The sequence below is a fragment of the Helianthus annuus genome, chromosome 1, assembly GCF_002127325.2.
Source record: "Helianthus annuus cultivar XRQ/B chromosome 1, HanXRQr2.0-SUNRISE, whole genome shotgun sequence".
Classification (NCBI taxonomy): Eukaryota; Viridiplantae; Streptophyta; class Magnoliopsida; order Asterales; family Asteraceae; genus Helianthus; species Helianthus annuus.
This window is the reverse complement of record NC_035433.2, coordinates 1,449,369-1,463,241: the sequence shown is the minus strand read 5'-3', so window position 1 is coordinate 1,463,241 and position 13,873 is coordinate 1,449,369. Positions and strand designations below refer to the sequence as shown.

The 13,873-nt window shown below is 35.9% G+C and overlaps 3 protein-coding genes across 3 annotated transcripts; 2 read left to right on the top strand and 1 right to left on the bottom strand.

The window, feature by feature from the left end:
- The first annotated feature begins 23 nt into the window (after positions 1-23).
- LOC110941794 (2,3-bisphosphoglycerate-independent phosphoglycerate mutase) lies at positions 24-5,038 on the top strand. The gene is made up of 9 exons (XM_022183462.2): positions 24-296; positions 416-543; positions 1,532-1,682; positions 1,771-1,974; positions 2,705-3,129; positions 3,206-3,398; positions 4,055-4,150; positions 4,221-4,376; positions 4,675-5,038. The coding sequence occupies exons 1-9, from the start codon at positions 132-134 to the stop codon at positions 4,831-4,833; spliced, it is 1,677 nt and encodes a 558-aa protein (XP_022039154.1). The 5' UTR covers positions 24-131; the 3' UTR covers positions 4,834-5,038.
- Positions 5,039-6,604: 1,566 nt separating this feature from the next.
- On the top strand, positions 6,605-8,930 carry LOC110941807 (cell division control protein 2 homolog C). The gene is made up of 5 exons (XM_022183477.2): positions 6,605-7,419; positions 7,512-7,605; positions 8,110-8,179; positions 8,405-8,543; positions 8,637-8,930. The coding sequence occupies exons 1-5, from the start codon at positions 6,901-6,903 to the stop codon at positions 8,727-8,729; spliced, it is 915 nt and encodes a 304-aa protein (XP_022039169.1). The 5' UTR covers positions 6,605-6,900; the 3' UTR covers positions 8,730-8,930.
- A 2,319-nt stretch (positions 8,931-11,249) lies between these two features.
- On the bottom strand, positions 11,250-11,897 carry LOC110941289. The gene has a single exon (XM_022182913.1). The coding sequence runs from the start codon at positions 11,895-11,897 to the stop codon at positions 11,250-11,252; it is 648 nt and encodes a 215-aa protein (XP_022038605.1).
- Positions 11,898-13,873: the final 1,976 nt, after the last annotated feature.

Genomic DNA, 13,873 nt, shown 5'->3' with positions numbered 1-13,873 from the left:
GACTTTCTAAGCACCTCCCCCATACTTGCGATCACTAGACACTTCCTTCCATTCCATTCCATGCTATTCTTCTAATCAATCAAACCTTGTTTCATTTAACAGACACAAACCAAACCGAACCGAACACAACCATGGCGGCAACCACCGGAACATCATGGAAACTGGCGGATCACCCGAAACTACCAAAAGGAAAGACCATCGCCGTCGTCGTTCTGGACGGTTGGGGTGAAGCTTCTCCCGACAAATACAATTGCATCCATGTCGCCGAAACTCCAACAATGGATTCCCTAAAAACCGTATCCTCTGTTTTTCCTTTCAATTATATTATTTCGTATTTTTTTTTCATTTGATATTATATATATTGATCGTACGTAGGAAATTGTGATTTGATGTATTGGAAAATGTTTACATACAGACTGCTCCTGATCGGTGGAGACTGGTGAGGGCACATGGTACTGCCGTGGGGCTTCCCACAGAGGATGATATGGGGAATAGTGAAGTTGGACACAATGCTCTTGGTGCTGGAAGAATTTTTGCTCAAGGGTGATTTTCATAATCCTTTTTTAATTACTTTTTGTTGCTTGATGACATGCATTGAGAAATGGATTTAACATAATTTGTTGTCAAATCATATTGGTGGTGTTTGATCATTGATTTGTCATGTGCAGTGGTGGACCCAGAATTTTTTTTTTATTTTTTCACGTGTGTAGGAATTTTTCGGTGTTTGGATGTCTACCACTTTGATTTTAGATTTTTCGGTCTGTCGGGTCGTATTTTTTTCTAAACATTACCACTAACCATCTAAATTTTTAAACATGAAGGGTGGCGGCGCAGCTTGTTGCCCGTCTACCTTCTGTTTTGATGTAACCTGGCAAGTATGACTGAGATAAGTAACGAATTTACTTTGTAAAAAAAACATGATTAAATGAAACAATTAAAATCACAAATGATTAATTTTGAACTTTAACTATCAAGTATTCAATCTGAACATAAAGAATCAGATTCGGGGGCTGTTCAGGATGCAAACAGGGTGTATGGCAGAGGGATATTAATTTTTTTGTGTATCAAAAAATGTTGGGTGTCGCCCGGGGTTCAATTATATATGTTGTATGTAAAAAAGAATTTGATGTGTGTCGGGTTGACGCCCATCCTAACCAGCTAAGGGGAGTGGGGGTGGTTACAAGTGATGGAATTTCATCACTCACAAACATCCAATCATGTTCCGCCATGTCAGCAACCACTATTATATCACTCACAAGCATTTTTTAGTGGCGGTGGTCATCACTAGTGATGGAATTCTAACGTACAAGTATTAATACACAACGTACAAGTCATACACATACAATCAATTTTTACAACGCGTGAAGATTTCCACGCGTTATAAGTTTCACGCGTGGAAGTAATAGGTGGCGGCGGTGTTCTAAGGTTCATCACTCGTGATATATGGGCCATCACGGACCACCCCGCCTCCCCTAAGTCTGGCAAAGAGAATGTGTTATATTATAACTGTTTGATCTGCTATATCTACTAGGGCAAAACTTGTAGATCTTGCTCTTGCCTCTGGAAAAATATATGAAGATGAAGGTTTCAGTTACATCAAGGAATCTTTCGCCAACAACACTCTACACCTTATTGGATTAATGAGTGATGGCGGTGTGCACTCTCGCCTGGATCAATTACAGGTAATTAGGTTACTGTTTCGACATTTAAATTAGAGCATCAAATGTTAATTTACCTTTTACTGATCGTGTATATCTTATTGTTTTACAGTTGTTGCTCAAAGGTGCTAGTGAACGTGGTGCCAAGAGGATACGCGTTCATGTACTGACTGATGGTCGTGATGTCGTAGATGGTACAAGTGTCGCTTTTGCTGAAACGCTTGAAAAAGATCTAGCTGAGTTACGTGGTAAAGGCATTGATGCACAAGTTGCTTCTGGTGGAGGCCGCATGTATGTCACCATGGATCGTTATGAGGTAACGTCTATAAGTTTCTTACATTTCTTTCATGTGGCATATATAATATTACTAAGAGTAAAGTACACGGATGGTCCCTGTGGTTTACCAAAATTCTGGATTTGGTCCCTAGTTTTCCAAAAGTACGCGGATGGTCCTTGTGTTTGTAACGCATTTAGTCCCCAGCCAATAAATCTAAAGGAGTTAATTGCACGGATGGTCCCTGTGGTTTCACGTTTTTTCACGTTTAGTCCCCATCTTTTGGAAATAGCAGGTATGCTCCCTATGGTTTGTCATTTTGTTACTCGGATAGTCCCCTGACATTTACTCAGGGGACTATCCGAATAACAATATGTCAAACCATAGGGAGCATACATGCTATTTCCAAACTAACTGCATCTACTCAGGGGACTATCCGAGTAACAAAATAACAAACCATAGGGAGCATACCTGCTATTTTCAAAAGGTGGGGACTAAACGTGAAAAAACGTGAAACCACAGGGACCATCCGGGCAATTAACTCAATCTAAAGGTTTTAGTATGTCCAAGTCAAGGACTAAATGCGTTACAAAGAGCAAACCACAGGGACCATCCATGTACTTTTGACAAAAGCTGAGGACTAAATGCGTTACAAAGTGCAAACCACAGGGACCATCTGTGTACTTTTGGAAACAAATCCAATATTTTGGTAAACCATAGGGACCATCAGTGTACTTTACTCGTATTTAAACCCGTATTGTCACATTTGCAGAACGACTGGGAAGTTGTGAAACGCGGTTGGGACGCTCAAGTTCTCGGTGAAGCGCCGCACAAGTTTAAAAACGTTGTTGAGGGAATCAAGAAGCTGAGGGAAGCACCGAATGCTAACGACCAATACTTACCACCGTTTGTGATTGTTGATGATAACGGGAAGCCTGTGGGTCCCATAATGGATGGTGATGCTGTTGTGACATTCAACTTTAGAGCAGATCGTATGACGATGCTTGCACAAGCCCTCGAGTATGAAAAGTTTGATAAATTTGACAGAGTGCGGTTCCCCAAAATCCGCTACGCTGGAATGCTTCAATATGATGGCGAGTTGAAGCTTCCAAATCATTACCTTGTTTCTCCTCCGTTGATCGAGAGGACTTCTGGTGAATATCTAGTTAATAACGGTATCCGTACCTTTGCCTGCAGGTTAGATTATATTTCTTTACACTTTTATGGAAAAATATTAAATATTGATTCTTACAGTTTCTCTGTTGTTTGATAGTGAAACGGTCAAATTTGGTCATGTTACATTTTTCTGGAATGGGAACCGTTCCGGGTATTTTAACAAAGAGTTGGAGGAATACGTGGAAATTCCAAGTGATAGTGGAATTACGTTCAATGTCCAACCGAAGATGAAGGCTCTCGAGATTGGTGAGAAGGCCCGTGATGCCATACTCAGTCGCAAGTTTGACCAGGTAAATCGGTAGTAGATCGAATTGGGCTGTATATATATATTATGGGTCAGTCGCACCTTTTAATCCAACGATACAGTTGTTGTGTCAAATATGATTGCTAAATTATAGATTTTCATGAAATGATTAAGGAGTAGGGGTGCAAACGAGCCGAGCGGCTCGCGAGCTACTCGAGATCGGCTCGAGAAAAAGCTCGAAACGAGCCGAGCCTTATCGAGCCCGAGCCGAGCTTGAGCCTCAAAACAAAGCTCGTTTGTTTATCGAGCCCGAGCTCGAGCCTCACATGTGAAGCTCGTTAGGCTCGTCGAGCCTTATCGAGCCTTAGTGTAAACGAGCCGAGTCGAGCCGAGCTTATTTAAACTTGTTTACAAGCCAACCTCGAACCTAAAAATAAGCTTATTTAGTAAACGAGCCCGAGCTTTACTTATCGAGCTCGCAAGCCTAAAAAGTCTATTATTTATATTATTTTTATTTAATATACTAATTAATAGATAATAAACGAGCCGAGCTCGAGCTTGATAAAATAGAAACGAGCCGAGCTCGAGCTCTCATAAGTTAATCGAGCTCGAGCTCTTGGGCAAAATAAACTCTTGGGCAAGTTTTTACTTGTTGACCCATTTGATCCTTTGGAGCTATATTTTATATTTTGATGTTTGTAGATAAGGGTGAATATACCAAATGGTGACATGGTTGGGCATACTGGTGACATCGAGGCTACAGTTGTGGCCTGCAAAGCTGCTGATCAAGCTGTTAAGGTAGTAAACTATGTGAATATTAAAATTCAATGTATATGTGCATTTAATTTTTTTTTTTTTTTGGTGACAGATGATTCTTGACGCAATAGAGCAAGTGGGTGGAATATACGTGGTGACTGCCGATCATGGTAATGCAGAAGACATGGTGAAGAGAAATAAGAAAGGCGAGCCGCTTGTTGACAAGGATGGCAAAGTTCAGATCCAAACCTCACACACTGTACAACCGGTAAGCAACAATATTAAGCGTCGCAAAAGCAGACTGTGTTGGGTTAGGTAACAGGTCAAAAGACTCAAAACAGATCGTATTAAAAATTTTGGATAGTCCTTGTGGTTTACCAAAATTTTGGATTTGGTCCCTAGTTTTCTAAAAGTAGACGGATACTCATAGTCCATGTGGTTTGCACTTTATAACGCATTTAGTCCTCAACTTTGTCAAAAGTACATGGATGGTCTCTATGGTTTGCATTTATTTATTAATGGGTAAAATGGTTCACTCTAATAATAGTGAAATGATGTTGAAATAGGTGCCGGTTGCAATTGGAGGTCCTGGATTAGCAGCAGGTGTGAAATTCCGCAAGGATGTACCGAATGGTGGGCTGGCTAATGTAGCAGCAACGGTGATGAATCTGCATGGGTTTGTGGCTCCTGATGACTATGAGACAACCCTTATAGAAGTGGATTAAGCAGTTTGAATGGCTTAATTTGAGTTTATTATTATCATCTCCTTGAAGAGGTTGAAATCGATTAGCAAACATGACACATTATCTCAATGTGTCGATTTGAGCTTCTCAAATTGGAAATAAATTGTAACGGAATAATAATATACCCTTTTGGCTTGAGCCTTGAAATATTGAGCTATTTCGCCTATTTATTCAGATCGTTTCACCAGCCAAAGTGTCAACTTTTCTCAAATACCCGTTCAGAATGTTTTAGGTTTTGGTTTGGTTTTTTATGCTTTCTTATGTAGGATTTAGGAGTTGTCACAAAATTTCTATATATTAGGAGCATAATGAATGAATGATAATTCACAAAGATGTGATCAAAGATTTTTTGGGAGTTTGCTTTGCTGTGTCAAATCGTATCCTAATAATCAAGGCCGTCTTCGAAATAATGTAACAACAATTAATTAAATAGTAACAATAACAACAATTAATTAAATAATTAAATAATAACAATTAATTAAATAGTAACAATGATTAACGATTATGATCCCTAAAAATTACATATAACTATGTATAACTATATAATTGTTAGGATTGTACATGTGATGAGTCTATGATCCCCAAAAATTACTATATTAAGGCCTTGTTTGTGTTCGTTCATTTAAAATTAAGGAATTAACATATTTGTGAACAGTTCACGAACGCTTACCGAACAAGATTTCTTTTCGTGTTTGTTCATTAAGGAAATGAATGTATTCATGAACTGTTCACGAACATTACTGAATTCAAGCAAACGCAAACAAGCACAAGAACATAAACAAGTGTTCATGAACACACATGAACACAAACGAACATTCATGCACACAAACAAATACCAAAGAACACATATTCATTTTAGAATAAAATTTGAATCTCATCACAACGATTATGAAAAAATCCAGTTAAAATAAATAAGTACTTAATATTATTATTCAAACATAGCTGACATAATTGTCATAAACATAACTAACACAAAAATTAAGTTTATCAAGATTTAAAACAAACTGAAATTGAATTAGTCGAATGAGAGATGTTGGTGGAGATATATAATATAACTAGGATTTCAAAGTTTTTAAATAATTAAAACCAATAAAATAAAAATAAAACAGAACGCATACGAGCGAATATAAACAAACACATTACCGAACATAAATGAACACCTTATCGAATGTTCACGAACATAAATAAACGAACTTATCCTCTGTTCGTCTTTAACTTTATACAATAAAAACCCGAAATATCATCCATAAATTTAGAGCGTGTTTGGCTAAGCTTTTTGAAACACCTTATTGACTTATTGGCTTTTTGGAAAAGTTAGTATTGAGTGACTTATTAACTTATTGGTTTTTTCCCTCACATACATACTCATTGTCAAATATCATTTTAAAGCTTATGACTTTTTAAAAAGCCAATAAGTTGTTTCAAAAAGCTTAGTCTAACATGGGGTCAAGTTATTGTACAAAGACTTCTAATTGTAAGAAGGATTTATAGAGTGACAAGTGTTCAATAACCTAAAATTAAACCCACTACGTCACCACTCAAAACCTAAACACCACCTCCCCCCACCACCCAAAAACCTAACACCCCCTCCCCCCCCCAAAAAAAAAAAAAAAAAAAAAACTATACCTCACCAAAAAACCTACCCCCAAACCAAAAAAAAAAAAAAAACCTTAAAAAACCTACCCCACCCCCACCTAAAAACCTAAACCCCCACCCCCTCATGGGGGGTTTTAGATTTTTGGTGGCGGTGGATGTCTATTTTTTTTTTTTTTTTTTTTTTTGTATAGTAAGTTTTTTTTAGGAGGCTTTATACCCTTCTTACAATTATTAAGATCCTTTGTATTTGATCATAATCCATCTATGAACTTAAAATTATTCAAGTGGACCAAAAAAGAAAAAAGCCCATCCCCAAATCAAAAAAATTTGAATCGGTAAGAGCAGACGAGAGGGAAACCAACACTTTGACTACCGTTACAATTTCAAATTCCAAATCCCACATATATCCGCTCCTCTCCCACATCTCTCTCAATCCCCAAACCCTAATCCACCATGGAAGACAAATACGAGAAGCTCGAAAAGGTAGGCGAAGGTACCTACGGCAAAGTCTACAAAGCCAAAGACAAAAACACCGGCGAACTCGTCGCCTTGAAAAAAACCCGACTCGAAATGGACGAAGAAGGAATCCCACCCACCGCGCTTCGCGAGATCTCTCTCTTACAAATGCTCTCAACTTCAATCTACATCGTTCGTCTTCTTTGTGTTCAACACATCCAGCACAAAGGCAAACCTATACTTTACCTCGTGTTTGAGTATCTGGATACAGATCTGAAGAAGTTTATTGACTCGCACCGTAAAGGACCGAATCCTTCGCCTCTTCCCCCGTCGCAGATCCAGAGTTTTCTGTACCAGTTGTTGAAAGGTGTGGCTCATTGTCATGGCCATGGTGTGCTTCACCGAGATCTAAAGCCGCAGAACTTGTTGGTTGATAAGGAAAAGGGGATTTTGAAGATTGCGGATCTTGGGTTGGGTCGGGCGTTTACAGTTCCGCTTAAAAGCTATACTCATGAGGTTATCATCTTTTTCCTTTGGTTGTTACTTATTAACAGTGATGTTGATAGTTAAATATTGGAATCTGATTGGTGTTTTGGTTTGGTTTGTAGATTGTTACGCTTTGGTATAGGGCTCCAGAGGTTCTGTTGGGATCGGCTCATTACTCGACTGGAGTTGATATGTGGTCTGTCGGTTGTATTTTCGGTATGTAATTCCAAATCTATGTTGATAGTGTTAGTATGTAATTGTGTATGTACCATATGAAGTTACTGTTGATTCTTTTAAAGTGGCTGAAATCAATTTAATATATAAATTGTATGATATATAAATATCAGGATGTTTAGGTTAGTTTCTTTATTATAGATCTTTTAATTTAATGGTTTTAAAAAACGGTTGAGGCTTGCGCCTCAGGCGAAACACCCAAAAAACGGTTTTGAGGCGCGCCTCAGGGGGTTTCTATTGTACGTGCGTCTCATAGGGGCTGAGGCGCTAAAAAGGCTGCGCTTCAGGGGTTTTGATATTTGTTTTTTATGTTTTTGACTTTTTGTGTCAATTTCAAGCAATTTATGTCTTTTTTTGTGTGTTTCTGATGATGAATTTAGCTAGTATTATTATTTTTATAAGATGTATAATTTTATATTTATTTTTTCATTCCGCCTCGAGTAAACCTTGTTTAATGTTACTGATTTGGATTGTGATTTTACACAGCTGAAATGTCAAGAAGACAAGCTTTGTTTCCTGGTGATTCTGAGTTCCAACAACTGCTTCATATATTCAGGTTCTTTTTATAGCTTAACATGATTAAATGACATTTTCCGTTTAAATTCAACTAGACAACATAAATGTTTGGCCTTGGGTTTAAAAGGCGCAGCCTTATTTGTGGGACGAACAAGTAGATTGGGATAATCGCTCTTGCACGTGTGGGTCAAAACCGGTCAAAACTAGCATCATGTGTGGGCATAAATGTAAAAACAATCATTTGTGATCTTATGTTAACATACAGGCTGCTCGGGACACCAACCGAGGAGGTGTGGCCAGGGGTTAGCAGCCTAAAGGACTGGCATGTCTATCCGCGTTGGGAAGCACAGAATTTGGCACGCGCTGTTCCGTCATTGGGGCCTGAGGGTGTAGACCTTCTATCGGTATTCGTCATACGCATAATGTTTTTAAGTTAATTAACAGTTAGGTTTTGTTGACTTCTGATTTGACTTAATTTCATGCTTTGTTGTTTTCAGAAAATGCTGAAATACGACCCTGCTGACAGGATTTCGGCTAAACATGCTATGGATCATCCTTATTTCGACAGCCTTGACAGATCACAGTTCTGATGCTTTTGTCCTGCTGTTTGATTGTAAGAAATCATCATCATCTTGGTGATTGATTATACCGTGTGATATGCATTCTACAAGTTATGTTCTTTATCCTACAAGTGTTATGTGTTTATCGTGCTTCTGTAGTATGTCATCCAACAAGAACTCATCTACAATTCCCTATTGTGATATACAAATATTATGTTTTCTCATTGCGTATTGGATTAGTTTGTGTTGATTTAATTTTTTTATCTGCTTTGGTTTTTTAATTAACTGTAAGTTTATTAAATATGACATTAACCAATACACACATCAATAATGTGTGATTGAGAAGGTTGTATGCCTTAAAAATATACTTTGAATGTTCTATTTCATGAGAAACTTCATCCTTGACACAAATTCTTACATGAAACTGAATATGACTAGTGTATGTGTGAACTTATACGCGTATGACACCTCTAAGACCATGCGTATTGGTAAGGGTGAATAACGCCCCCACCCTTGGGCGTTTTCCGCCATGTGGCAGTACAGTCAGCAAGGGTCATTATTGGGCGTTTTTCTAAAATGGGTGCAATGGGGATGTGGAAATTATGTTAAAATTGTGTAGAGAATTAGATATAAATAAAAAACCAACCAAAAAAGCTATTGGCCAAAAAAAGGAAGCTCAAATGTGATTGGCCAAAAAATTGCCCCAACAACGTGATTTAAAACACGCCAAAACAAAAAAAGGCCAAACACGCCCATGCGTAGTGGTTGGTCGGCGTGATTGGGCGATATTGAGCACAAAAAAACGCCCCTTTGGGCAGCCACTACGGGTGGTCTAATCGGGAAGTTGATTTTTTAGCGTTTTCATGAAACTGAATACGACTTGTGTATGTATCAACCTGTGTTCGTGTCCCCTCTACTCGAGACCAACCCTTTTCGCTAAAGAACTTAATGTATAATTCTTTTTAGCTTTTAAAGTGACATGAATTACCAAATCCAATTAATTTATTTGATATAAACTGCCCCTTAAAATCTATTTTTAAACTACTGACTCCAAATTAACAAACTTGTGTCAAACCTATCAATAACAACACAGAAGATATAAACTTTGATAATATATAGTCTTAGAGTTAATTACACAAATGGGTCCTGTGGTTTATACATAATTTCGCCTTAGGGTACTAACTTATTTTTTTAACAGATTTAGGTTCTGTGGTTTCAATTTTGTAACACCTTTGGGTACTAACACCAAAATTAGTTAATTAATGACTAAAATACCCTTGCATTTTTTAAGTTTATCAATGTAACACATTTGGGTACTAACACCTAATTTTATTTAAGTTTAAATCAATTTTACAAAATCTATTTATTTTTTTATTTTCATTATTTTATTATATCTCTTAATTAACATAAACTCTATTTATTTTTTTTATTTTCATATTTTTATTAAATTTCTTATTTAACATAAAATCTAATTGTTATACCAGTATTTTTTTAAATAGATTTTTTAAATAAAATCTACTAGCTATATAGTTTTATTAAATTAAATTTTCATTTTCAATTTTGGATTGAAATGATTGATAATAATAAATATCTTTCATGTAAAAAAATTAAGCCTTTTTTAACTCGTTTTTTTGTTCATTTACATTTTACTATTTTAGAAAGATATTTAATTTACATAAAACTATATAGCTAGGTATTTTAGATAAAACTATATAGCTAGGTATTTTAGATAAAACTAAAAAAAATTTAAGCCTTTTTTTAACTCGTTTTTTTTTGTAAAATAGATTTTTAATTTACATAAAACTATATAGCTAGTAGATTTTACTGGTGCAACTAGTAGATTTTATGTAAATTAAATATTTTCTAAAATAGTAAAATGTAAATGAACAAAAAACGTGTTAAAAATGGCTTAATTTTTTTACATGAAAGATATTTATTATTATCAATCATTTCAATCCAAAACTGAAAATTAAAATTTAATTTTCATAAAACTATATAGCTAGTAGATTTTATTTAAAAAATCTATTTAAAAAAAATACTGGTGTAACAAGTAGATTTTATGTTAAATAAGAAATTTAATAAAAATATGAAAATAAAAAAAAAATAAATAGAGTTTATGTTAATTAAGAGATATAATAAAATAATGAAAATAAAAAAATAAATAGATTTTGTAAAATTGATTTAAACTTAAATAAAATTAGGTGTTAGTACCCAAATGTGTTACATTGATAAACTTAAAAAATGCAAGGGTATTTTAGTCATTAATTAACTACTTTTGGTGTTAGTACCCAAAGGTGTTACAAAATTGAAACCATAGAACCTAAACCTGTTAAAAAAATAAGTTAGTACCCAAAGGCGAAATTATGTATAAACCACAGGACCCATTTGTGTAATTAACTCATAGTCTTATTTCCAAATAAACAGAATACAGGTAAAAACACTAACATCAACTCTATCAACAAAACATATCAAAAAACCACAGAACCGAGTATACCCGTGTCATGTAAAATCAAACAAATCTCATATAACCACTAGCTACATCTACAAACACTAAAACTTGTTCTTGTAATGACAAGTCTGATTCCCAACACTCCTATTCTGTGTATCAATATCAAAATCACAAGTAGAGGTAGAGGTAACCCGAATATGAACAAAAAGCACGCGGACCTTCGCCTTAATCCTAGTATAAGTCGAAAACGGCAAACTACCTCTTAAAACATCACGATAAATCTCCGAATCCGAAACCAACCGATCAGCAAAAACCGTTAGAGTCAAATTCAAATTCTCCGTATCGTCGGACCCAAGCCGTCCAGCGGGTATAGGAACATCCCCCACATCTTTATTTCTATACCGGAGAGTCGCCGAGCTGCTCCGGTACTTAATACTCACCTTGTTCGGGTTTTTGATTGCTATACCGAGTGCCAGTGACAGGTTTAATGAAACCCGGATCGGTATGGGGTTAACCGAGACGTCGAAGTCTTCGAGGGCAACGGAATTAACGGTTATAACCGGTTTTTTGGCTTTGAAAACGGTGAGGCCTAATATTAAGAGGACTAGAGCGATGGTGAGGATGACAGCGGTTATGGATGAGCAGATGATGATGCATCGACGGCGTTTGAGCTTGCGGGTCGGGTCGGATGGTGCAGAGGTGGGTACGGGTGATCTGAGGGGCTGTTCTTCTTTCTTTTCGATGTCCATTGATTGTTTGTGAGTGATGCGTGAATGTGGGAAAGTAATGGTGTTTAGGGGAAGTTGGGGGAAGTTGGGGAGGAGGAGTAATTATAGGTAACGCGGAATGGGTTGACAGTTGGGAGTCTAAACTCTAATGTTATGTTAGCCCCCTTTCTTTTACTTTTTATAAGTTTAGTATTTAATATGTATGTATATTTTTTATGTGTTATGTGCCAGACAGTTTTTGTGTTAAATATACTTAAATCTAGTCCGAATCAAACTTGCTATGTCGGTGGAAAATGAGAGGAAGACGGGTTAACTAGAGGTGTAAAAAAAAACCGGTTTTAGAATCAAAACCAGGAAAAAAACGAAACCGGTTTTTTTATAACCAAACCGCCGGTTGTAGACCGGTTAGGATTCTTGGTATGAAAAACCGATTAATAACCGAAACCGGTTTTAAAAAAACCGGTTTTTTGGGCAAAAACCGGTCCCAACCGGTTACACCGGTTATTGTTTTGGACTTGAAAAACCGGTTATTAAAAAAACCGTTTTTCATTTTGGATGAAAAAAACCGGTTCAGTTAATAACCGATACCGGTTTTTTTCGGTTTTTGAAAAAAACCGATTTGTACACCTCAAGGGTTAACCATTGTGCTTTGTATTAGTTTTGGAATAAGTTTAAGATCAGGTTTTGGGTAATAGGAATCTCTGTATGTGATTTTTAACAACGTAAGATCATAAAGATGTGTGGCAGATACCCACAACCCTGACGGGTTATGAGTAATGGAAGCGGGTATTGGATACGATTTTACCATCAAGCATGTGACACTGTTTGATAATGGTAGCCTACCTATGTTATCCCTAATGATTACCCTATAGATGTGGACAAGGGTACCCCAACATGCCTTCAATCCAGGAAAAATATGTGTTACGAGCATGGTGTTGTTATTAACAGTTAATGGGTTCTTTGTCAATGGTCCATAATATGTGCGTCGTCGGGCCATTGCAGCTGTTGTGAATTGTGATTGAGTTTATGTCATCGATGTTGTTTTTAACATTCCACTTTGGTGTCACCGTTAAGGGAAATTGAAGTTTTTTGATGTTTGAATTCGGGTTGATATTTATGACTCTGTGTGACTTTTCAAAAGTAGGGGATGGTTCAAATGAAAACCACTTTTAACGCGAAAACTCGAAAACTAACTAAAAAAAGCCTAAAAAACACACAAAAATTTTTTTTTTTTTTTTTCAATTTTTTTAATAAAAATCGCTAGTTTTTATATATAAAAAAACTTTTTTTCAAAAAAAAAAAAAAAAAAAAAATTTGTGTAGTGCACATGTGTAATAAACACATGTGTAGTACACAGACACATGTGTAGTATTACACATGTGCACTACACAAAAAATTTTTTTTTTTTTTTTTTTTTTTGAAAATTTTTTTTTTTTTAATAAAAAAACCTGCGAAAATTTGATTGAAAAAAAAAATTTTTAAAAAAAAAAATTTTTTGCATGTTTTTTTGGCTTTTTTTAATTAGTTTTCGAGTTTTCGCGTTAACTAGTGGTTTTCATTTGAACCTTCCCCTTCAAAAGTAACCTTAGATATATTATGTATAAATTGTTTACAAATTGTTTTTAGTTAATTTATAAGATCAACTTTGAAAAGATATATTGTTGCCTTTTGTGGTAAGGTAAACTTCATTATTAAGGATTAACAAAGAGCTCTTAAAGCCACTCATGTTGCGATACGTGTCACTAGCCAACAGGGTGTTTTCGTTCGCCGCCATAATTACGCGAACACATAATTACACAATTACGTACGTTATTTTATAATTACACAAAACATAATTGAACAACCTATTAAGGTAATTATGCAACATTTATTACGCAAAACATAATTAAACAAACTATTATAAGGTAATTATGCAACTTTTATATAATTAAGCACGTTTATATGCATAGCATATCAAGTGTTGGCAAAAGATCAAGTACAAATAGTCTTATCGTACA

What these genes read in the sequence shown, in the direction of transcription:
- LOC110941289 (XM_022182913.1), bottom strand. Translation starts at nt 11,897, where the DNA reads ATGGACATCGAAAAGAAAGAAGAACAGCCCCTCAGATCACCCGTACCC.
- LOC110941807 (XM_022183477.2), top strand. Translation starts at nt 6,901, where the DNA reads ATGGAAGACAAATACGAGAAGCTCGAAAAGGTAGGCGAAGGTACCTAC. An exon ending in CAACTGCTTCATATATTCAG is followed by an intron (nt 8,180 to 8,404) that starts GTTCTTTTTATA and finishes GTTAACATACAG; the next exon opens with GCTGCTCGGGACACCAACCG. An exon ending in AGGGTGTAGACCTTCTATCG is followed by an intron (nt 8,544 to 8,636) that starts GTATTCGTCATA and finishes TGTTGTTTTCAG; the next exon opens with AAAATGCTGAAATACGACCC.
- LOC110941794 (XM_022183462.2), top strand. Translation starts at nt 132, where the DNA reads ATGGCGGCAACCACCGGAACATCATGGAAACTGGCGGATCACCCGAAA. An exon ending in GGAAGAATTTTTGCTCAAGG is followed by an intron (nt 544 to 1,531) that starts GTGATTTTCATA and finishes TATATCTACTAG; the next exon opens with GGCAAAACTTGTAGATCTTG. An exon ending in TCAGTCGCAAGTTTGACCAG is followed by an intron (nt 3,399 to 4,054) that starts GTAAATCGGTAG and finishes TGATGTTTGTAG; the next exon opens with ATAAGGGTGAATATACCAAA.